Genomic DNA, 25,141 nt, shown 5'->3' on the forward strand with positions numbered 1-25,141 from the left:
GTTTTTTTTAATTAATAACAAATATATATATTTACACATATATTTCAGCATTTACAATTGACTTTGTTTTGTCAACCATTTCTAGCTTGTGTTGTTGATTTTCTAAATATATCTATTGAATGACACAGTTAATTGGCTGTTGGCCTTTTATTTCCTTTGGTTCCAACCCTTTTGAGACATCACTAACAACATTTACAACTTCTTCATAATCTGGTAGAGCCATAGTTTGAAGTTTTGAATATACTAATTTATCATTAATTACTACTTCAAATGATCCTGAAATAAGTACTTTGTAATAATATATTGAAACAAAAAGCAGTTAAAATTTCAATGCATGTTAGGTGATACAGTTTCGATTCTAGGCAAGATAATTGTTTTGTGTGAGAATTCACTGGTATGTGTCAAGCGGCACAACAAATTCATAAAAATAAATTGAAAAAGCTAAGGTAATTAGGTACTTAACCTTGTCGACCTCGTTTACAATAAATATTAGCACTTGGAGTCTTATCATTAATCATTTTTGCTAATTTCAAACAATGCCCTCCATAGTCACAGGCTCCACTAAAACATTTTAGTGTAGGAAATTATAACACTATTCTAATATGATTGTCAATTTGAAGCCAGTATAAGACACAGGCTTCAAATGTTACATAATATACTAACCAATATTCCACATCTACTTTAGGAATCATTTTATTATTTAATTCTGTTTTTGTTTCCATTATCCTTATTAATACAAAAAAAAACGAAATTCAAATATTATTTTTTAGGTATTCATTCTATCAACAAAAAATTTCTTGAAATTTCCACAATATTAATATTGAATAATACTAAGAATTTTAATTCATTAAATCCGTGATGTTTTGGCTGACTACTTCATTGATCATTCCAAATTTCCAAGAGGAACCCAAAGATATTAGAGATAGAGAATAGTCAATAGTGATAGGGATGCTCGAAGATAGTCGATGTTGCTATATCATAATGCTATATAAAAAATAATAAATTTAACTGAATCAAACATTGATTTTAATTCACGGTCTCCGGCACGACCAATGCAACTTACGAAACAAATTATGTATTCTATGAACGCATCCACAAAACAGGATTGTTAAAATTTTGAACACGTATAGTAGTAGTAGGCTTAGTCTTATTTATTTATTTAATATAAGTTTTCCTACAGCTAATCACTAAACAATATTCAAACAATTACATTACATACAAAAGCCAAAACAGAATACACATACATATCACAGTTTTACAAAGCTCTTCTTGCTCTCTCTTTCTCTATCACACTTCCTCACTACTCTTTATCAACAAAAAAAAAAATATAAAAAAGTTCTTCTTTATCGACATTACTTTTCATTCAGGCAGTTGATCTGGGAATCTATATCAGAATTTTTAATATTTTTTTCTGTTTCTGGATGTATTTCGAACAGATTCAAAGTTTAAAAGAAATAAATAAAGTATTGTATTTCTTTGTCAATTATTAATGCAATAATTAACATCAGACATCATGCACCAGAAGTTGTTTTCGATGAATATCGAACATCGATGTTGGGCTTTCGATTATGACGTCGAGGTCAATATCGATGATTTTCTCACATCGATCATCCCTAAATAGTAATAAAGTAGAGATTCAATAATGTAGGTAGAAAATCTAGGTAAAACATGACAAATCCTCTTACAGCTTGTGACTTATTAGTATAAACAAATCTGCATTTACTATTTTATTTTAGCACAGTTTCTATGTTTATCTTACTTAAAATAATGTTGGAAAAATCTGAAAATTATTATGTTGTAGCTTATCTGTGTCTATGTCAAATATTTAGTGCACCTACACAGATCACTGATGAGTTTAGTTGTAGACTGTAGTTAGTAAAAAATAATAATATTTGATTAATGTTAATGTAAATGACTTTAATTGAAAACAAGTGTTAACATTAGTATTTTATTTTAGAAATCATTTACAACAAAGAACCTACCATTTAGTTACGGCACGTATCTTATGACAATTCCAATATGGACTACGACTACCTTATAAAATTATTATGTGTTGGTGATTCAGGAGTAGGTAAAACGAGCTTTCTTTATAAATACACGGACGGTGTTTTTCACACTCAATTTATATCCACAGTGGGAATAGATTTTAGGGAAAAGACTGTGGTACGTACTATATTGTTTAATACTTACAATTTACTATAAGAATGCATTAAAATATTATAAAAAAATACCATCTGGAAATTGCTTAAAACCTATTAGTCCACATCGATCATATCTTATTTATTAAAAAAGCTATCTTATTATTTCAGATTTATCAACAGAATGGAAGACAGCATCATATTCATCTTCAACTTTGGGATACAGCTGGACAGGAAAGGTAATAGTTTAATATTTATTTAAAATTCTTATTATTGGTTAAAAGCAATATAACTGATACATATTAAGGGTTATAATTAACACTCTTATTTATGATTTCCAGGTTTCGTAGTTTGACAACAGCATTTTATCGGGATGCTATGGGATTTCTTTTGCTGTTTGATTTGACTAATGAGGCATCATTCCTTGAAGTAAGGAACTGGATTGAGCAATTAAAGGTGAGTTTTGTTAACTTTTCTCATCTTGGTGGTTTTCTGATGGTGACTCACTGTAAAATCTCATATAATTAACTAATATTTAAATGGCCGTTGATAAGTAGTCACAAATGAAACTAACCTTACTACTACTAGGAGATGTAAACTAAAAAATTATTTATTTATATTATTTAATAATAATGTTAATATTTTTGATGAATTGGTCTGATCCATAGTTAAAGGTATTAAATTTGCCCTAGAGCACAGTGCACCAATGATTTATATAAATACATCATAAAAACATTATAATAATATAGGATAGTAAGATATAAATATATGGTTGCGTTGTAGTTTAAAATAGTTCATTTAATATTGGTCCTTTAAGCCTCAATATAATAAAGACATAAGTGTAATGTTTTATCTACAAGAGATAAGCTTTATTAAATGATTATTCCTTATCATATTATATATTATTGAAATGAAAGCTAACATTAGCATAAAAGTTTAATTGGAAATAAGAGAGTAATCTTTTATTCGAAACAAATAACATAATACATAAAAATATATCTAATAACTAACCTTAAAATTTAATTATTAAAAAAAATTATTAAAAGGAGTTCCTTTAGGCAGGGTTGCGAAGATACTGGCAGCATCCCCCTTTGATTGATTTCGTAATCTTATATATATACTAATATTAGTGCTTGTTTGTTATTCAGACACATAGCCTTAGTGATGACCCAGATATAGTACTGTGTGGGCATAAATGTGATCTTCAAGAAAAACGATTAGTCAACCCAAATCGAGCAAGAGAGTTTGCTAAAAACTACAATCTTCCATATTTGGAGACAAGTGCCAAAACTGGACAGAATATTGATCGGGCCATTGAGATTCTACTTGATAAAGTCATGTTCAGGTAAGTTATATAAGTCAAACTCAAATCAAGATAGCAGTCAGATGAAACAATGTTCACTTAAATTAAAAAAAAATCAGTGACGCAAACTCTTTAGGTCTGAGCCTCAGATTTCTGAATCTCCTTCAAGATCATTTTTCAATCTAATTGGCAAGTTGGTCACCCTCCAATGCCTGACACACGCCGTAGACTTTTCGGCTCTAAGTCATGTCGGTTTCCTCACGATGTATACCTTAAACATTCATACAAATGTTAAATGTGCACATAGAAAGAAAGTCCATTGGTGCACAGCCCCCCAGCTATGCACCATGCATTAACCAAAAGGCTAAATTAATATCATACTTTAGTTAAAATCAGATTATTATATAGATACAATGTAAAAATTGAACAAAATTAAATGAAAAGGAGGCCTTATCTCTTTTGAGAAATCTCTTCCAGGCAACCACTGTGTAAAGAAAAAAAATGTATTAAATAACATAAGTAGGGTCTGTTTAACATATTATTATGTTAAACAGAACTTCACATCTAAAGTTTTTATCTGTTTATTTTAATACAATATCTAACCTTCATTGGTTTTTTATAGTTTAATAATAATGAAACATTGTTAAAGAATGGAGACTTCAGTGGAGTATGCAATGCTGTGTGCGACTGGACGCCGTCGTCAATCCCTACAAAAGCTTCAAGCTAAACAGGACCGAAAGTTTTGTTCTTGTTAAAGAGAGAACATTTAAGTTTATTATTTTATATAAAATTTATTTATTAAAAAAATTCCAAGATTTATAATTTGTAGTGGATAACGCAAAGCTACTGGACCAATTTGCATATTGGACTATAAATTTATTACAGCATATAGTGTGAAATGAATTGGTCTTGAAATTCATAAAAAATGTACTAAAAAAATTAATTATTAAAGCCATGATAACTGGCTGATCCTGTGATCCATATACAATCCAAATGTATACAGAACTTTTACAATTTTAATATCTCTTATTACATAGTGAATACAGTTTTATCGGATGTCTGTCGAAATTATAGTATTGGCATGCAAGTTGGCCAAGTTTTGGGTTATTAGTATTACATAAACATAGTTACCTCATTTTATGTAATACAATTTATTATGTTTATTAATAAAGATCAAGGCTTGGATCATAGATCATTGTTAAAATTAATGGTGAATTAAATAATTGGTGAAACATTTTTGTCATAGTTTATTTACTAGTTTTTAATCTGATAACCCTGTATTCACTTTGTATTACTGTATACTTTAGCTTAAGTGTTAATAGACTGATTTTGATTTATATAGAAACGTTTTCGGACAGTTTTGCGGTCTACATTTATTTAGTGTAGATTTTAGTCTTCAGTATTTATGGCCAAACTCGAATTTCTAGAGTTTTATATATATATTCAGTATTACTTTAAAAATTATCATAACACCGGTTACAAGGGAAGTATACGCGAAACAGTTCTCTTATCTGTTTAATTGTTATTTAATTTTGACAGATATAAGAGTTAGTGAGTGAGTGTTAGTTGAGTTTTGCACAAAACTTGTCTCTGAATCCCCTTATTCATATAAAGTGATGGAGAAAATTAATGAAATCATAACTCTTCGTCTTTTCTGTCATATATTTTTTAGACTGTGATGAGAAAGATCAATGGCTTAGTAAATGTAAAAGTTATTCAGCTTTAATGAATAAGGGGAGACAGTTTTATTACTGTATACATTACTGAATCTATAGTAAACATGGAATGTCTTTTAGAGAAGATATAAAATTTATTGTATTACTAAATATTATCAAGGGTATTATAAGATTTTAAATATTGTTACTATGTGCTTATTTTAAAATAATGTTGCTTCTATATTTAAAGGAACTAGTTATTGCTTACAGCAAAATATTTGTTATCCGATTCCTTATTTGTGTTATGAGTGTATTATAAATACAGAATGCCGAAGGACCAAAATTTATCTCCAATGACGGAAAACATTTTTCGCAATCATGATGTAATATTTGTGTTTAATGTTCTTTAACTTAAAGCAGAGATTTTGAAATGCTTACTTTGCTCATTCGCATTTTTATGAAATATAAGCTTTTTTTATTATTTGGCATGAGTCAATAGTTCCAACTGGGTTTAAATATAGAGGAAGATTTCATACTTCCTTTTAAATAATGGGAATCCCAGCCGTTCCTTAGAGATGTTCATATACATTTAGATAAAAAAATGTCCATTTCTGCTAGAGTAAGTATTGCCGTATATAAACGGCTGACATATAAAAAAACACATATGACAAAAATCCAACAATTTTTTTTTAAGAAAACAAACATGGTTAATTAATATTACGCCAAAGATGTTTTATCTAGTCACTATACTAATTTAATTTATATATTTTTGTTTATTCTAAAGTTTACGAGAGTTAAATAAGAAGAAATAGGACACTAATTGATTATATACCAAAGAATAACAAGTACTTTTAAGTAAAAATATTGTTTAATGTTAATGCGAATGTTCTTATTAGTTAGGTTTTGTATGCTGCCCTTTTATTTGTTATGTACCTACACGGGTGTTTTACAAGCACAAATATATCATGCTGATTTTATCTTTACTTTATTGACATTGACATTATTATATCTGTAAGAATCAATTTTTAATCCATATCAAATTTTTAGATGTAAAATTTTTAACTTGCCAAATATAACATGCATTTATCAAATTATTATTATTAGATCTTAAGTAAAACGTATTTAAATTGAACATTCCTGACCAAGCTGCCATTTTATAAGTGTAAATTTATTTATAAATCGTCTGTTCATTATTTTAAATGTATTTTGAAAATAATTTTAAACTATTCAAAATTTATTTTATTTACTCTCCCTATACGTTTATAATAACCCTTTTAATTATAAAAGAAATAATCAGTGTTACCCTTATTCATAATCACCAATTTAACTTGAAGGTGTTTATTAATGAGGGTTGAAAATATTTACAGGTTTAATGGTTTTGAATTAAATTTTACGTCATGGAAACAATCATTAAAAACCAAATATTTGCCAGATCTTAGTTAGCTGCGACGTTAGGATTGCCAGCTATACCTATGACATCACTTCTTAAGGCTAAATAACGTTTAATCTGACTTTTGGCTAAATTTTGGATACAAATTTCGGAACTTTTCAGGCGTTACGTTGAGATCAATTTAAGTTTGGCATTTTGTTTAAAATAGACACATAATGCCTTCAAAGAAAATAATAAAGAAACTAGTATCCCTATAGGTATTTGCCGAAAATTTATTTCAAGCAAAATATCGATAGTAGGCCAATGCATAATCAATCGATTTATAATAATTTCATTGCATTTAAGTTCAACGTTCCGTCTGCGATAAACGCAGACACGATACTAAGGCCCTTTCAGAACGTCAAACCTATATTAAACTAGTTTCAGGGACTGTCAAATCATTTCATGTGTATGTAGTTTGACAAGGCTCAAGACGAGATTATGACTTCATTTACGAATATGGACTTGATACTTGTGGATTTCTTGAAACTGAAACTAATCGTTCTATTAAGTTATGTATCCATAACTATATTCAATCTATATACTCACTTAAACACATTGTCTTGATTTCGACTCATATAAAAATGAAGAAAAAGGAATTTTTTAATACTGCCAATAACAGGAAAGGTAAATAAATGTCTTCTAGTCAGGCACATTTTTCGAGATGACATAAGAAAACGAGTGGAGCTGGTTGGATACATTAATACAAACCACAGCAGTTTTCCAATGTAACATGTATTAATTTATTATGATCTGTTTTATTAACATGCATCCATAGTTTCTCATTAATAGCACAATAATTTGTATCAAACACATTCATCAACAATTTTTGTATGTGCGATAGCAATTTTGTTCAAACATATTATATCTATATTTAATTCTTTTGTGATTCAAGTGTAAAGTACGTGTTTGGAATAATAAAATGCTCGCCGCTGGAAAACCTATATGGCATGAGGGGTGAGCTTACTGCTATCACATATTAGGCCCCCATGCACGTGATGTATGTTTGCAGTAATTGTACGAAAAGATTAAAAATCGGTCTTATCGCCTCTGCCTAAAGTGGGAAATTCAAAAGCATTCATAGATAAGCTCCTAGGGAAAACAATGCATTTTTAAATGAACTCTGTTGCAAGGTCACAGTGTACAAATTGGTCCAGATGTGAACGACGCCTGCCCCTTAAAGCGCAGCCGCGGAAGCTGTCCGTACGTCACGCCGCTAGCGTTAATATGACCCCTACTTGGTGTTCCCTTCAAAATTTACTTATCTTTTTATTAGGCTGAAACATTGTATAAATAACGTATAACTTCCTTATATTCGGGTAGCTATACCATACGAGTTAGATGTCTTTGATATTCGGGTCGTAATAAAAGATTTCTGTGAATATTTTCAGATGAGCATTTGTGGAACATGTGGTAATGCCGGTATTCGTAGCTAGCTTCAGTTTGCTAGTCGGTTTGTTTATGTATTGAAAGACAACAGTGTAGCCGGCTTCGAGTGAGACTGACTCGCGTTTCGTAATTTGGAACAGTGATGTAGTTCTTGATTGTATTCGCACGGATAAAATTAATTCTGTGTAAGACGTCCGATAGTTGAGTGCAATTCTTTAATACGCCAATTACACCGAACAGGAATTGCCAATTACTCCAATCAGGTATGTTAAAAATACTATAAAATGTTACAAAATATATTAAACGTAAATAATGAAATACTAAAGGTAATTTTTCATAGCTTCATTAATAATAATAGGATTATATATATAATTAAAAAATTTCAATCACAATTAGTAAATTTTGTAGCTCACTTTTCAATTAAATTATAGTAGGTATATGTGCACTCGATTAATATATCATACTTCCTTTGGTCTGAGAGCTAATTAGTAATAGACCTTTGTCATATTCATTTACCTCTCAGTACCTAATAAGATCAATTATTATGTCGGAAACCACGCGCGGTTTTGTAACCAATATTCTTACTAGTACGAGCGGTGTTGTAAAAGGTTTAACAACTTATGTGTTGTTAGACTACATTTTCTTTATTTTGCAATGTCGTATTATTGGTGATATTCTGATATAAATTTGAATTTCATTATTTAACTTAAAAATATTACATCGTATATTGCCAATCAACTAAAAGCGTATCTAAACTTAACATTATTTTATGCCTAATGGATAATTATTTGAATATACCTAACCAAAATAGTCCATTTTAAAATAATGCTATAATTCTTTGAAAATGTATGAAAATCGGCTCTTTTAAACATAAGTTCAAACATCATCAACCTCTATTGCTTTAAATTACCCTTAATTAATTGTAATTATCGCACGCCTTGTTATTTCGTTATTAGTAAGATCCGTTATTGTATAGAGCCTTTGGTGTTTAGATCTAGTTACAATAAGCTACTGTTCGGTATTAATTTCGTTGACCTTATGAGTTATAATGAAAGAGACTTGTTTTATACATACTTTATTATTTATTTAAATATTAATGTTTATATTAAATTATATTTACGATTAGGTTGCGTGTAGTATTGCATAATTTGTTTTAATAATTATAATTTAAAATTTCTGTTTGTTCATTTCAAAAAAACAAACCGTTTTCAGCAGCTTAATTTTTTTGAAAAAAGAATTGTAACGATAGCGTGCATAATATTTAATTTGAAGTATTTAAAATATATACACTACATAAAATAAGGACATTGTTAAGGATACTAATAAGGCTTTGGAGGTTAGTGTACCTATTACACCTACATGCTTAAGCTATATTGCGGGACTTATTTATTTATTTTATTTATTTACACTTTGTTGCATTACATAAAAGGAAAATATTAAACATAATATAATGACAAGCAACTGGCGGCCTTATCGCTTTAGAGCGATTTCTTCCAGACATACTTAAATATGAGCTAAATTCTACACATAATAATTGTCTTATATTTGCAGATTTTTCTAGAAACTACATACATTCCTAGTCTTGCTTTAATCGATATCGGGACAGGCTTTTTATTTCCTTTCCTCTATGTTACTGCCTTTGCAAAGGCGGTATTAATCTCTCAAAGAAGATTGTTATTATAGAAACCACGGTAATCCTGTATTAAATATTCTACCTTTCCTACAGTACTGGTTTATAAAGAACTTCCTAAAAATAGCGCATACTTCATCGCGAAATTACATAAACAATTTATAGTAGAAAGCAGGCTAAGGTTAGACGAATCTTAAAATTCATAGAATATAAGAATCTCGTTTCAAGATAATCGTATAGAGTTTCATAGATTCATTTCAAATTGAAATTTACAAAGATATCTCGATAAGTAGGGTCCCGTGGAATGGCTTTACGATCTGGCAAAGACGTTCCTAACTGCTCTCTTATCTATTGCTGACCCAACCCTTTTCACTGTCTGAACATTCGATATACTGGTCCGAAACTATAGCTGTACACTTTAATATATCATTTTATTATAGTTCTACTTTCAGGCACTTTGATTTAAACATTTTCGATATAAAAGACAGGCAAGTGCCATGTATTTTGATAAATACCTACATTTTAGTTTGGGATTTTAGGTCTAAACTGTAGTAATCAATACTTTTATAATACATATAATAATGTATACGCAAGACGGACTTATACAGAGCCTAAGTTACGGAAATTGCATCCACAAACCAATATCATAATGTATGTACTCAACCTTCTTTAGTCAAATATGCATTGATGTTCAGCTGTTAATGAATGCTTATTTCTATAATTTGTTCATTTAAACTTGCTTGTGTAGTGAAGATAACATCGTGATCACACCGGCGTGGCTTAGTCCAGAGAAATCTACGAAAGGAGTCATAGAAGTACCTAGATAAAATAATAAATAATGACATTCAGTTGTCGTACCACTGGGTTAACAATAAAATAATTTTAATACGTACGTATATGAATGAGTGGAAAGGATCTGTTTCGCTGGGTTTAAAATGTAGGAAGCACTAAACTGCATTAGTAGTTCAATGACTATACGGAGTACAAGAAGTCTTATAGATAACCAGATCTCGCAGCGGAATTACAGCATCTGTTCGTAATTATGATTGCAATTACAAGCGATAAGACTGTTCACCGCATATAGCTTGATTACTGCAAGAATCTTGGGAATACACTTGAGAGGTACATTGTAATTAGCTTGGTAAAACGTATTGATAGCATGTCATCACTTAGCATAGGATGTTAAACATAGAAATGACGAGAAAGTATGTAATGGACCAATTTAAAAGTTTTAAAGAATTAACACTAATTAAATAACACTAACCTAATCCAACTATTAAATTATAATAGTTTTGAATTTAAAATTATAAACCTCTAAAGGACTGTAGAGTAATTCTTAATCTGAAGTTTAATTCTTAAAAATGGGCCTACCCATACCTTTTTTTTATTGGTCAGTTTCTTATTAGATACAAGAAAAAGATTAATGTTTATAGAATTCAGGTTACAATTAAACAATGACATATCACCTACTTAACATTTCTTACACTAAACTTAACATTAAAGATGTAAAGGCTAAAGCTATAATATATTCATAAACCTATACAATTAAATTGCTTTGTATTGTGAAAATATAAACTTGTAAACTCAACGACAAAGTCCGCATTGAATCAAAATAAAGTTTTATAAACAACTTCAACTTCATTAGCAAGAGTTCTACGGCTATTGATGAGTCCTTTGTCCGCCTTATTTTTGCTCAAATAGAACGTACACGCACGGATGTTTACATACGAGCAACTAATCCAGATTGACCTAATTTACAGTTCCATATGGAAACCGCCACACGCATTCTTCGTACACATGCATAACTTTTATTCTATACTAGCCGTTGTCTGATTTAGTTGGCGTAACAGGAAAGCATATATTAAAAGATCTAAGAAATCAGACGACGACAAACGGATTTAAAAAAAAATTCAGACATATCCTTCTTGAGTTACGTTTATTAATAAAAAATCTCATTAAATTCTTTGTGCAGTATATGATATGTATATATATTTTATAACTTTTGTAGACTTAAAGTATTGTATAAGAAATCTATTAAATAATGTTTCCTTTGCAACTACCAATTGTATTATACCGGCATAGTTTGACTGTAAGATATATAACCAAGGGAATTTGAAGTGATCAAGAGTAATGAATAGATAATTCAGATGATATACAATAATATTAAAGTTAATTTTAAGAAACTAAGCAGCAAACCCTGTTTAAACCTATCACATAAAAATAAACAGGTAAATAGCAAAACACGAGATAAATTCGAGGCCCCCAGATCCCTCGTAGGATCATTAGGCAAGTTGGAAGCAATAAAATTCCTAAAGCAACCCCAGTGGTCATTGCGAAAACTACGGAAAATGTGCTCATTGTCCTAGAAATACGGCTGGAATCAAACTCTTGAGATTTTGTTTAGTTGTCCCGGCTGACCGGCGCACGAATTCCGTAGCTTTAATTTTTCACGTGCAACCTTTTTTATATCTATAATAAAACAATAATGCTTTAATGAATTAAAACACCTTTTTACTAATATAACAAACAATTTACTAGATTTTAAAATCAAGATACTTTTAGTTGGAAGAAGTTGCTTATCTATTTTTCATGTGAGACATTAATTCACGCGTTTGAAAATTCACAGGTTGATTGGCTCCAATTACATGACAGCTGATAATTTTGTCTTTTGCAGTTCTTTGATTCGCTCTAAGCTCACTACCATCTTATGAACGTTTTCTCATAAATTCTTATATTAAATGTAATAAGAGATTTATTAAAAAAAAGCGGCTATAATTTTTGCATTCATAAAAATAAAGTGTTATCTTCAATTGCTCGGTAAACCGTCTTCAGTCTTGTATGAATAGGAAGCTAATGAACTAATGTTAATTATTATTATCTTGTACAATTATTTATACCAAAGGTTATACCAAAGGGAATTATTCCTTCAATGGATTCATCATAGTTATCAAAGATTTTTGATTAGGTTCTTCCTATCTCTCGTGTTCACAAACTATATTTATAGTAATATTTCTGTATCTTTGGGGTGGAATTTTCAAAATACTACCATAGGTATGTAATCAGGATAATACATATTATTTTATACACACTGGACAGATGCTTGGCCGTGATCCCACCTAATGTTAAGTGAGATGCAGTATAGCACGCCTGTCTAGGAGTTGTCCATTTATGTTGGCGCTTGAATGAATCTATGTTCTTTAGAAAACATTTAAGGATGCAAAGAATTCCACTCCTTCGCTGTTCAGAAGAGAGGACGATACAAATATGAAGTGCGACATTTGAAGGAAGTAATTGTGCATTAAATAACGAATTTTATTCCTTCTAATTACAAGTACAGTGTTAACTCCATATACCGACACTAAAGGCATTTTATGGCGTTAAATGGAAGGAAGGAAAATCAGAATCTGAAGAAGAAAATGTATATTAGACTAGTCTTAATAGTTTTATACACAAAATAATCTTATTTGAATACTATTGCGTGTAGTCTGTTATTTTTATCTGACGTCTTTTGCTGCACCAGTAGTTTTGTTGTATTTTTTTACTTATTTGATTCATATCTTGCGATATCGAGGCATCTGGGTGATAAAGGAAAAAATTGTCCAATAATTTAGCTGCTTCCAGAGCCTTTTTAATGCTCGGCGGAGGCTCAGGCTCAAAATGTACACAGCTGCGCAGTTTTTATTAATTTTAGCAACTTAAAAGGTATTTTTTATTGCTCAATTGATGTGGTTATTGATACTGTGTGTGTGATGCTATGTAGAGTATATCATTTTATGGTAAACAAGCTAAACCAAAGTCAATGGATTTCGGCGCTTTAGAAAGTTTGTCGTTAAATCGAGTAATGTTACATAGAGTTTACACTGTAATTTATTTGGCACTTTGTAATTTAAGGCAGCATTTCGTACAACCATTTAAAACGATTTATACATACAGAAAATGTAATAACTATACCTTTTAATACATTTTTATCGAATGAAATGAAATTATAATAATTTTTTTGGCGAAGTGACTCTAAACAGTTGAACTTACAAAGGTACCGTTTGGTTTAACGTATGGAAACTCGTAATATTTAATGTTTACTCACGACAGGCGCAGTCAATAGCTACGTTATATATATTTTCAAATAGATGAAAACGTCATTAGGTCATCTAAATAATCGGAGTTGTAAAACGACTGCCGAGTTAATTTTAACCTTCGATTAACGTAATGCTCCGTGACTCATCTCGGGATCTTCGTACCGACATTTTGACGCAAGCCGACTTAAATAAACCTATCAATCACTGGACGCTGCCCAGTCCATTACACAAATAAACTCGTGTTTCGTAGTACAAATCAATAATTAAAACACGTAAATGTAACGTGACCTAATTACTTACGTCTCCAGCGTCTATGGCTAGCTTAACATCCTACAGGTTCGGTATTCAATTAATTGCGGAAAAATTGTCTCGGTGGAATATTTAAGAAACTTGTCGGAGGGACTATACAATCAAGTTGATCGCGAGATTTTACATAATTAGCATAATAAATAATATTCTTAGATAAATAGAATCCTAGACGAAACTTCAGATGGCCGGCCTAGCGATGAATATTTTATATTTTTGATGTGATAGGCCGGCGAGGTCCACCTAGGCAAAATTGTAGCTGCCGCAGAGCATGAACACCCATGTTAAGTGCCTTGGTGGTCTTTGAGTATGCCCTTATTTAAAGTCTGGAGGTCGTATCTTCCATTAAAAGATCTCCACTAAAAGTCGATTACACAGCTCATTAGTTCGCAAAAGCAAAATTCTAGAAAAGCCGAATGTGGGAGAAGACTTCCAACCATCGAGTTGGTGCGGATGAAACGTGGAATTATTTCAAGGATAACGATAATTCCCGGCAAATAATTGCCGGCATTAAGATCTGGGTATATTGGACAGCATTAAATGCGTAGATGTTTTCGTGCTACAGTGACATACATACCCATACAGAAAGTATTGAATAAGTAATCTGAAACATAATGTATCTAGTCTGGTGCGGTTTGTGATGCGGCTGAAAAAGCTAAAGCCAGCAAATACATGGGGTCTATGCTCCTATATGTTTTTGTCCCATTAGGTGTCGAGACCCTTGGTCCGTGGGGTCCTAGCAATATAAGGCTTTTTAGGGAAATATCAAAAAGGTTAGTCGACATCACAGTAGATCGAAGAGCTGGCAGCTACCTCGGACAAAGAATTAAAATCGTCTAGAATTAAAGTCTAGCTATTCAAAGGGGGAACGCTACCAGTATCTTCGGAACCTTGCCTGAATGGACTCCATTTAATAATATATTTTAGTTATTATATTTTATGGTTAGTTATATTACGAGTTATATTACAATTAACTACAATTATATTTGTTTATACTTAGAGTAAATGTCAATCTGAGCTACCACATTACTTATTAACCATAATTGTTGTATAGGCTATTTTTAAATGTATGTAAAAGTAGGATTCATGTGAAAGAGAAAGAGAGGAAGACCACAAAAAAGATGGAACGACGACAATAGACAAGTCGCAGGAACAACATGGGGTAGAGTGGCCTTAGAAAGGCCAGAATGGAGTAGATTGGAGGAGGCCTTTGCCACCTGGCAAACGGACAAGCAAAAATGGAAAAAAGGAACAATTTACGAAAAATAAAATAAAGAATACGCTGTCATGTCCGATAAAAAGGCTATTATATATTATATATAAAAGTAGGAAAATAATTTATGCATAAGTTTTATGTATAAGTCAATTACACAATATACAAATATCACATTTAAATTAAGAACGATTATATCAAACTAGAATTCGTTAAAATATATTCATCGGTAGACTAAAATTCAAGACTCGTTTGTGCTGCAGCTCTCCATTGTAGCGAAACTAAAAAAAGGAAAGCTGCATGTTGATCAAAGAGTTCGGTTTTGATATATGCCTCGAAAATAAACGATTCGTGATCTGTGGTAAAAATATTGCAGGTTCGAAAATCCTTGTTGATTTATATTGATAACGGACGGTCGGTTATCCTGGTTTCACACGTCTAGCACATTTTTTTTAAATTTTGGTAATGAGTGTTACCTATGTACTTTTCTTTTTATAGGTTAGTTGGAGTTCTACGTTCGCTTAAAATAATTTTAATTGCGCATCCTCGTGTGACAGAATAAGTTATTGAGTCAACTTATAACATAGATATATATAAAATAACCTGTTTAGTTGTTTTGGTGATATGTGTGTATATTCTATCACTTTTGTAATCACTCAATAGAGAATAGAGTTTCACATTAATAAATCCAAAACTTAAGTTATGATAATCGATAAATCGGGAAAACTAACACGCACTGGTGAACTGAAAGATCTAGAAATAGTCGGCGAGTTTATATACCTCTAGTCATGGAGGAAGCGAAAACGAAAACCGAAGAAGATCCCAGATGACCAAAGACGTATGGAAGTATCCGAATAAGAAGAAATTGGATGAGACTGTGGTATTTCCGATTTTCCTTTATAAAGTTGAATTCTGGACGATACGGACATTTAAAAGAAGAAAAACAGATGCTCGGGAAATGTAGTGTTGGAGGCGGATGCTAAGGTTTCCCTGTACAGCTAAGCAACCAAACTAAGACGGCTAAACTACACGCATCTAAGTTTTTTTGGACATCTAACACGAAGAGATCCAGAAAGTCAACAAAACCTCATCTCGACTCGCAGGGTGGAGGGCACCAGATCTCGATAACAAGCCCCTACTCGCTGGACCGATCATGTAAAAGCAGGCACAGAGGCTCACCATAGACAAGGGAGAGTAGAGAAAGTTGTGCTGCGACACTAAGAGGACCTTCAGAAATGAAAAGAGTGTCTAGAAGAATCTATTCTTCTAGACACTAGACATTTTAAAAAGAATTGCACACTGATGCAGGAAGCCTCTTGCTGATCAACCTATAATGTTATTTATAATTTATATATATAATTATTTTATACACGAAATGATTTGGGAAAGATTTTAAAAGATAATTGTGGGCAACTCTAAACCGCCTGATTATATTTTTATAAATCGGAACATCGTGGACACAGTCAGACAAATACGAGTCTTATAACACCCCTCTGAGAAAAAATGAGGTGATCGACCTATGATCTTTATTACCCCTGTTTCCTTACTCCCAGATCTCTATAATAGTATGTTCCGAACCCTTTTCAGGGCCATATCAGTGAGTGACACCCCTTTAAGGCGCGTACTGATTCAAATGCCATTCAGTGCTTCCGTTTTCTAAGGTTTATTTACATACAATACGACGGTTATGAAGGATGAATGGGGAATATCTTATAGATAAGTTTTGAAGATAATTATAAAAAAATAGTTTTGAGGATTCTTTTACTCTTTTACTTCATCGGTCCATCTGGTTGGTGAACGACCATGACTACCACCAGCCACGATCAATTTCTCTAATTTCTCATGGCCATGGTCGAAATGTAATAGTCGTTGAAAAGTGACTTAGTCTAATTTAGTTTTGACACTTAAAAAACAAAGATTTGTAGATTTGAGTTCCTATTTTAGAAATATAGTTAGAAATTTAAAATATCTACCTTAATGTTAGTAAGGTTCGGTCTCTATCCAGTTAAATCCTTGTATTTTATTGATACGGATAAATTAATCACTGAACAGGTGCAAACCTGAGATTCTAGAGCCGATGTCGATTCATCCAGTTGATAAAAGCAATAAATCGTTTTAACTAGGCAAAGAGTTTTATTTTCTGAATGAGCGTTCGTTATAAAATCGTGTTCGCATCAGGTTATTTTAATCGCTTCACTTCATTTAAAAAAGAATAAATAATGTTTATTATATATAAATCCTTGCTTCAAGAACTATATCTCTTGAACGTTTTTACCCAAAATCTACCAACAATCTCCAAAAGACCTCTCTGGCCTACCGTTATCGTATAACCAAATATAATTGGTATAGACAGGTAAACATTTCGATTTGGTATGCTTTAGTTTTTCTCTTTGGTATAATATATACTTTATTGCTGTCTTGTCAAAATTATCCACACCAAAATAGTAGAAATCGTGTATATGTGTGACCGATAGGCAATATTAATCACAAGCTTTATATAAAACAAAGGGTAGGTTAGGAGATACCACTGCCAAAAGACAATTCTAGAATTGCCAGCCGGTAGTTTCATAGTCACAAAATAAATGAGAAAAAAATATTTACATTTACAACCGAAATAAATAAAAGAACATTTTGCACAAACAGATGGACAGTCTGATGTGCGGTTACATTATCGGGCGGGCAGCGTTCGCTGTTTAAAAACTTATTATTATGAATTATACCGTATATAGTGTTAAGCTTAAAAACATATTAAATGAGATGATTTTTTTTATAATTACTTATTTGAATAACATAGAAATTCAGTTAGAAACTATTGACTCATTCTCATTTCATTAACTGATTGATTGATTGATTAGGTATACGTTTTCTTTGTAATCAAACCTACCAAGGATACAATTGGTATGATTAATACGACGCTTCAAAAATTCAACCCTTTGCTAAATAAGGCATTAAAACCGTTAGTTCGGATCTGTGCAAGCATACCTGTCGCATTGCAGAACCTCAGCAAGCCTAATAGCAACTTAAACGTCGTGTTTTACTGAATACGAAGCAAATTCCACGTTGATTGGTAAAACGGGGCGATTCACAGGCTTCACGAGTAAATAATTTCTTCCGTTTAACCGTAATCAACAAAGAATGTCATCAACGATCAGTCACTTTCCGTGCGGCTCGATCCTGGCCGAAGATTCAGAGGGAGGAGCGTCTCTGAATCTTTTACCGGACCCTGTAGCTGAGTTTCATTATCAGACGTCCAGAAAAATACAATCCGTATCACCTCGACGTTTGTCGTTCCATAACAGCGCGGCCACACGATGCGGTAACAGTGCTGTACGGCGCCGCACCGCAATTATTTCAAGCTATAGGGTGCCACACGGGCCTTGCGGTGTGGCAATACATTTTATCCCTGCCCGCCTCGTCTCGCATGTTGCTAGTCCGGCGCGCTTGCGGTGCGACGCCGCGTGGCGGCGCAACGCGTCGTTACCGCATCGTGAGGCTGCGCTTTACATGAGCGTTTCCTAACGCAGTTTTTGTCACGCACCACATATATGTGGAACCAGCTGCCCACTGAAGTATTTCCGAACCGATTCCACTTAGGGTCAGAAATGAGCGTTCCAATTCTAAAAAGGCCGGCAACGCACTTGCGAGCCTTGTGGGAATGTGGGTGTCTTAGCAGGTGAGCTTCATGCCCCCATTCCCATCCCCATTCCACACTTGTGAAACTCTATAAACTATATAATCATGCCACTGATATATAAATATATTACTTTTATCGGCATTGTATACTGCTATTTAAAAACTGAAAAAGATCGTATTGCATCGCACGATCGGGATTTTACCCATATTGATTCCTTGTAATAAATAAGCATCTGCTGTCCAGAGTCCTAAAATAGAAGATACATATTATAGAAAATATATCAAGAGATATTTCAATAAAAATTGCGTCTATTCCAAATCTATATATTAAACTGTTACTGTTATAACTAATGTATCTAATGCTATTAACCTTCATATAAAGCGATTAAACAATATTAGGATCGCTGACTGCTTTTAAGATATTTAATGAGAATTCCTTAATTCTTAAATTCACGACGGTATGCGGGTAATTTCGAACGGAATGTTAGCAAACATCTCGTGTATATTAACTGATCAATAATACTCAAATAAAACGTTTTTAGAACTGAGCGTTTATATTTTCATATATTGTTTTTGAAACTCCTGAATTTTGAGCAGTGGTATTTTGTTAACCAAGGACATTAAGGTCCTATCTCTTCGCCAAGCTCCCAAAAAGTTCATTATTTCTTTCCAGTTTTCGTCATCATTTCTTGAAGTAGGGTGAATGTAAAAACTATATGGTGGAATTGAGTATTTTAATTATCTATTCTGAGAGATCGATACACGATTTAAATAACTTCGCTTGATAGAAAAAAAACCAGACATAGCCAATTTTTTACACGTCGAATTCGAAGTGAAATATTAATAATTGTTTCAAACTTTTATAAAAATTGTGGCGCTACAATAGCTGGGAACTTTGTATCTGTTACGTGATATGTTTTTTTAAATAGGCACTTACGTGATACGTACATAGGGAGAAAATCCATTAGCGCACAGGCGCGATTCGAACCCACGACCTTTGGTATGAGAGGCGCTGCTTAAGACACTTTGCCGTCGGCCTAGTGTCTTAAGCGTGCGCTTCTCAAACACCGCTTCTTCTTAATCGTCCGCTCTGTTGTTTGTGGTCTTTGTAAGTTCTTTGTTTGTTTGGTCCACATAGTTGTTTCATCTTTCTCTTCTCCTTATAACACTTTTTACGAACAACCATACATAATATTTGTTCGGGCTGCTGCCGAACACTTTAATGATAATTAAATAAAAGATTGCTTTGCTCTTAAAAACTAATGTAATGAGTGATCGCGGTGATGGTTGATGACACACTGATGTATAAAGAAAAGCGTCGCGCGCAGGCGGCGAACTATATGTACTTATGCTAATTAATTGCAAGGTGTTCGGTTACTTTCCGAACATGCTCCCGGGCGGGAAATAAAAAAAAACACAAAATGAGTGCTTATGCTACATAACACTATCTTCAATTATCGAGAATGCCTTTCGCGCACTAACACTTTCACTTTCACTGTGAACCACTGATTTTATTTCACTGTTATCACTGCGCAGTATTATTTACAAAAAATCATAGTATTTACAATATTCTTCAGCTTTATAGTAATGCAGTCAAAATCTATTATAACGACATTGAAGTGACTACTCATATTTGGTAATAAAAACAGACAGTCGTAACAGCCGATGACGATGTGATTACTAGACTTAATACTATTACCCGCCAATCCGCAATCTTTGATTTTGGTCAATATAACCGGTATGTAATCCTAAACGATGACGTAAATGATTTTGACTGTAGTAATAAAAAATGGATGAATATAAAACTAAAATAAATTTAAAAAGTTTGGTACCTGTGTGTACCTTTAATGCTGGCAGAATTTCTGTGTGTTGCGATATTTATTTGTTGAGGAAAGCACCAGTTCCAACTACAAACTCGTATACCTAACATAAATAATGAGTATGACAGAGGACATCGTATTCATAAAACAACATTGTATTTTAATTAACTTATTAAGCTAGCTTTTAAATCTAATATAAACCTAAGGCATGGATAAGTGTGAGTTTTTTGGATATTATAAAATATTGTTCCACCTGAAGTTGTGGGGCGATAGTAGTTTGATAATTTGACCTTCCTCTCAGATCGTTGAGATCATAGGCTGAAAATAATAAAGCAAAATGGCCTCGGCCTAACAAATATAACTTTACGATTCACCACTTTACCCAGATATTAACTGAAACAAATTTGTTTACATAAAATGTTTACTGTAGAACTCGAAAATACTTTAAAATTAGATAATATAGATGTATATATGTAAATTAAATTTACCAATTCAGAGAAGGCGTATATCCAAATTCGTATATCTAGTGAAAATGTTTGTGGAGGACTGCCAAATTAGAAAAATCGTATAGAAAAATTTCAGGTTCGACACCTTTAAAGCTAGAATATTCTAGAATACCTAATAAAACCTAAACAAAGGACACAAACAAGGTGTTTACAAAATCAACAATATTTTTATTTAGGTACATTAAACGAAATCAGTGGCGTGTTGAAGTGACAAATGTAATTTGAAAAAGGAAATCGAACTTCAAAACTCAATCAATGTTCCTTCATTTATACGGATTCCCACTGATAAGTTCTATGAAGCCTTTTATATTGAAAAGATGGAGAAAATATTGTATTTCATTTGAATAACGATGGCACTTAAAAATGCTCTTATGTTTCTACAGACTTCGCTGTTGTACTTTCTGATTGAAAACGAGGTTGAGTATCAAGACTTGAACGTTTTTTACTGCCAATGTTTATGAGGAATTAAACTGGTCATTAAACTAAATATACCTGCATTTAATATAACATTGATATTGGCTTACGTTAGGGCTCTCTAAATAACCTAACCATATAGCTGTCATTGCTATTCCTGGTTCAGTACGTGAGCCATTAATTTAAAATAAATTAAGCTGCAGATCTGTCAGTACACTGTTATATAAAAAACAAGCTGACCTGGCAAACGTCCTTTTGCCTTGTATATCATTTATAATAAAAAAGTAAGAGTTGATCGTAGAAGGTTGAAAATTTAGAGTTGTATGTATTTTTTAATGTTGTTGATAAAAAAATAAAAATTTACTTATCTACATATTTAAAAAAATATTTAGGGGTGGACTACCCTTAACATTTAGGGGGATGAAAAATAGATGTTGTCCGATTCTCAGACATACCCAATATGCACTCAAAATTTCATGAGAATCGGTCAAGCCGTTTCAGAGGAGTTTAACCACAAACACCGCGACACGAGAATTTTATATATAAAATGTCAAACATGTTGACAAAAGTCCATGGATTGATTGTCTAGGACACGTATTGGTGCGGACTTCAATGTCACTTGTTAGATGTTATGTGTTTAAATTAGTTTCATAATTTACATTACTTAGCACCGATGACTAACAGTCTACTTGCAACTATTACCTATTTTAATTGTCACTAATATCTTGTTTAATAGTTTCAAATTCAAATATCTAATATACCAATAAGTCTTATACGTAAATATGTAAAACGTATAGGAATGAAAAAAAACCCGGTTTTAATTTAAGATTAAAAATTTAAAACCTCTTTAGGATCTCCTAACCTCTAAAAAAAGTAACCTCTTATACTTTTATTAGCCTATATTTATAACTATTGTTAACGTTGTGGTTGAGAGCTACAAATCTTATTTCTTAAAGGCTTATTTCACCTATCAATATTGATCAGTTATTTTTGTTTCAGATTGAAAGCGAATACCGACGAAGATGCATCGATGACTGAAAGATGTTTTGTAATTACAAGCAATCCATTGATCTGTGGAAAGGAATTTGAAAATTCTTTTCGCTTGAATGGGAGCTATGAAGTGAAAATTTTGCGATGACATCAAAGGAAGTGGAGTTGACAGGCGGCGCGCCGTGGGGTTTTCGTATGCACGGCGGCCTCGATCAAAACCAGCCATTGCGCATATCACGGGTATGTTATTTTCAAACTAGATTTTCCTTTGTAAACCTTGTATAAAGGTAGTGACTATTTGTTTGAAAGAGCTTCAATTGGATGGTACAAGAGTTATATTAAAAATAATGAACAATTAAGTCATTTATAGACTTATCGCTTTTGTAAAATATAATTAATTATATTTAATGTTTGTATAAATTTTCAAAGCATTTTTCGTAAATGTTAACAATTATGTATACTTTTTACGAATTAGCTTGTTTCATTAATCTGTGACCTTGCAGGCCATATAGAACGAACATATGGATTCAGCACACAAAATTGTTAAATTGCTTTAATTAATATTTGAAGCTCATTTCACCTACAATTATTCCTTTTTCACTGTAAAAAACAACAAAACGTGTAGTTTAAGATCCGGGATGTTAGTGTAATTTGTTAAGTGTATTGCTTTGTGCAGTGTTCATTAGACGTACAATCTGTTTGCACACGTCCTTTGTGGCTATTCTTTTGCCAAACAGTCCCAACTAGTCCATATTAAAATAGCGTAAACTTTGGGTTTCAAAGTCTTACTTCGTTCACATACTCATTTTTATTAAAAAAAACAAAATTTTTAATAAAGTATCGTCGTAAAATAACGTTAGGGATGGATTACCAGATATACAAGTAATCTTATGAACGCCAAGATAAAGATACTTTAAACCTACACAAACCATGACAGCGGTATCAATTCTTTTATTCTTATTGTACGTGTAATGCTTACGTTTATTTTGCAACATTTTCTACATAAAGAACATGGTAGTAAATATTTACCATAACGAACGGTTTCACAATTTAATACTAAAATAATAAGTCTTGAGTAGTCCTCGTTTCGATTCTTCCAATCGAAAAAGAAGAAAAGGGACACAAATGTTAGTCGTAAGGGTATGGAGAAATTATATTAGACAATAAGAGAGGTTAGACTGATAACCTACTGTTACCTCGCCGTACAATAGTTCAGAAAACGCACAAAATACTCACTAAAAATTATAAAATTGAGGACGTAACTATTAACAAAAAGGTAAAAAAAATGCGTTTAAAATAAGCTGAGTGTAACAAAGCAGAGCGTCAATCCAAAAAATGTGACGATTGGCCTCTTTAAAATTTATTAAATTAAAATGATGTGTCGAACAATTGTATATTTTAATACAGTTGCACGAAATGTGGCGTATCGCAGGGATGTATAGCGTTCGGGATGTGGGCTATTACACTCTCGTCCTTTTTCTTTACCTTTTCCGAACTCGTGCGTTTTCTTTCTTAACTCCCAAAAAATGTCTATTAAAAAGAAAAAAATAATAACCACGAAGTTATTGCTAAAAAAAAAGATTCATAGAAGTTTTAATGATTCGTGCAAATATTTCTAAAAAGAAGCTCCCAATTTGTTTAAATATCAGATTTAATGATTGGATACAATGTGTTCATTAGGTTTCCTTTCATTTCATCTTGTAAAATTTAGTTGGCGCCATTTTCCAAAAATGTTCTTGCGAGTTGAGTTGTTTTTTGCACAAAATGAGTAATTTCGACGATATTTTATTTGAATTAACACCATCCGAACTTAGTATAATTGCACCGAAAAAGTAAAAAAAGTACGACGAGTTTATTGCGCGGAGAGAAGAGAAAACAAGCAAAGATTTTTATTTAATTGCTTAAGAATTGCAATCGTATTAAAATCTTATCCGCAACTGTATTAAAAATAGTTGTTCAGTACACGTGCGGAACCGTCATTGCAACTTGTTCCGACTGTCCCTCACCTTCGGCTGCGCCTCGGCTCGGGTAGACATTTGTCGGAACTCTTTGCAATGACAGGCTTTCTGCACTTGTAATGAAATATACTAATTTAAAAACATTATACTTTCGAAGGATTTCCTTTTTTTTAAGGAAGGGAATTTTCCCTTCATCATCATTTTTTTATCTGTACATATTATTAAAGGTTCCCTTCGATTTCTCTACGATTCCATCATCAGCTTCTGGTTTATTTTTATCATGGTATCCTTTCCAACAACCAAGTTATCCCCGAACACATAAAAAATACCAATTAAGAAATCAATTAATCAAAGAGCGTACCAATTCTTAAAAGGCCGGCAATGTACTCGCGAGCCCTCTGGAATAGAGAGTGTCCATGGGCGGCGGTATCACTTAACATCAGTTGATCCTCGTGCCCGTTTGACGCCTGTTCTATAAAAAAAATATACTCCGATTTCGAAGTTGATTAAAAATATTAGTTAAAAACATTCCTTTCTAAAAACAGACAATTAAATAGAGTGTGTACTTAGCTAATCCGTAAATAAACGAATCTGTGGTTGTCATCTCTCAAATTGGGTAATTTCATTTCAGAGCTTCAGTGAGTCAATGGAACGAATTGATGTGAGTAAAATTGTGACGGA

General features: G+C 32.3%; 3 protein-coding genes across 7 annotated transcripts in view; 2 read left to right on the top strand and 1 right to left on the bottom strand.

Moving 5' to 3' along the window:
• Nucleotides 1–26: 26 nt before the first annotated feature.
• On the bottom strand, nucleotides 27–912 carry LOC110996469 (migration and invasion enhancer 1). The gene is made up of 3 exons (XM_022264141.2): nucleotides 664–912; nucleotides 464–561; nucleotides 27–276 (listed from the first exon to the last, which is right to left on the bottom strand). Exons 1-3 carry the CDS (start codon nucleotides 720–722, stop codon nucleotides 113–115), a joined length of 321 nt encoding a protein of 106 aa, XP_022119833.2. The 5' UTR covers nucleotides 723–912; the 3' UTR covers nucleotides 27–112.
• Nucleotides 913–1,841: 929 nt separating this feature from the next.
• LOC110996468 (ras-related protein Rab-27A) lies at nucleotides 1,842–5,706 on the top strand. Of its 2 annotated transcripts, XM_022264140.2 has the most exons (6): nucleotides 1,853–1,871; nucleotides 1,958–2,163; nucleotides 2,310–2,377; nucleotides 2,480–2,594; nucleotides 3,287–3,483; nucleotides 4,091–5,706. In XM_022264140.2, exons 2-6 carry the CDS (start codon nucleotides 2,020–2,022, stop codon nucleotides 4,194–4,196), a joined length of 630 nt encoding a protein of 209 aa, XP_022119832.2. In that variant the 5' UTR covers nucleotides 1,853–1,871; nucleotides 1,958–2,019; the 3' UTR covers nucleotides 4,197–5,706. The 2 variants fall into 2 exon arrangements, with proteins under 2 accessions (XP_022119831.2, XP_022119832.2); XM_022264139.2 differs by having other exon boundaries at nucleotides 1,842–2,163.
• A 2,281-nt stretch (nucleotides 5,707–7,987) lies between these two features.
• LOC110996449 (sorbin and SH3 domain-containing protein 1) overlaps nucleotides 7,988–25,141 on the top strand; it is a 114,374-nt gene continuing 97,220 nt past the window's right edge. For 2 of the 4 annotated variants that reach the window (XM_045633105.1, XM_045633112.1), the window contains exons 1-3: nucleotides 7,988–8,177; nucleotides 22,512–22,742; nucleotides 25,092–25,121. In XM_045633105.1, the coding sequence (XP_045489061.1) occupies nucleotides 22,647–22,742; nucleotides 25,092–25,121 (126 nt within the window). In that variant the 5' untranslated portion in view covers nucleotides 7,988–8,177; nucleotides 22,512–22,646. The remainder of the gene's footprint in view (nucleotides 8,178–22,511; nucleotides 22,743–25,091; nucleotides 25,122–25,141) is intronic. The other 2 variants (XM_045633123.1, XM_045633108.1) reach the window with 2 other exon arrangements.

This window comes from Pieris rapae, chromosome 2 (genome assembly GCF_905147795.1).
Source record: "Pieris rapae chromosome 2, ilPieRapa1.1, whole genome shotgun sequence".
Classification (NCBI taxonomy): Eukaryota; Metazoa; Arthropoda; class Insecta; order Lepidoptera; family Pieridae; genus Pieris; species Pieris rapae.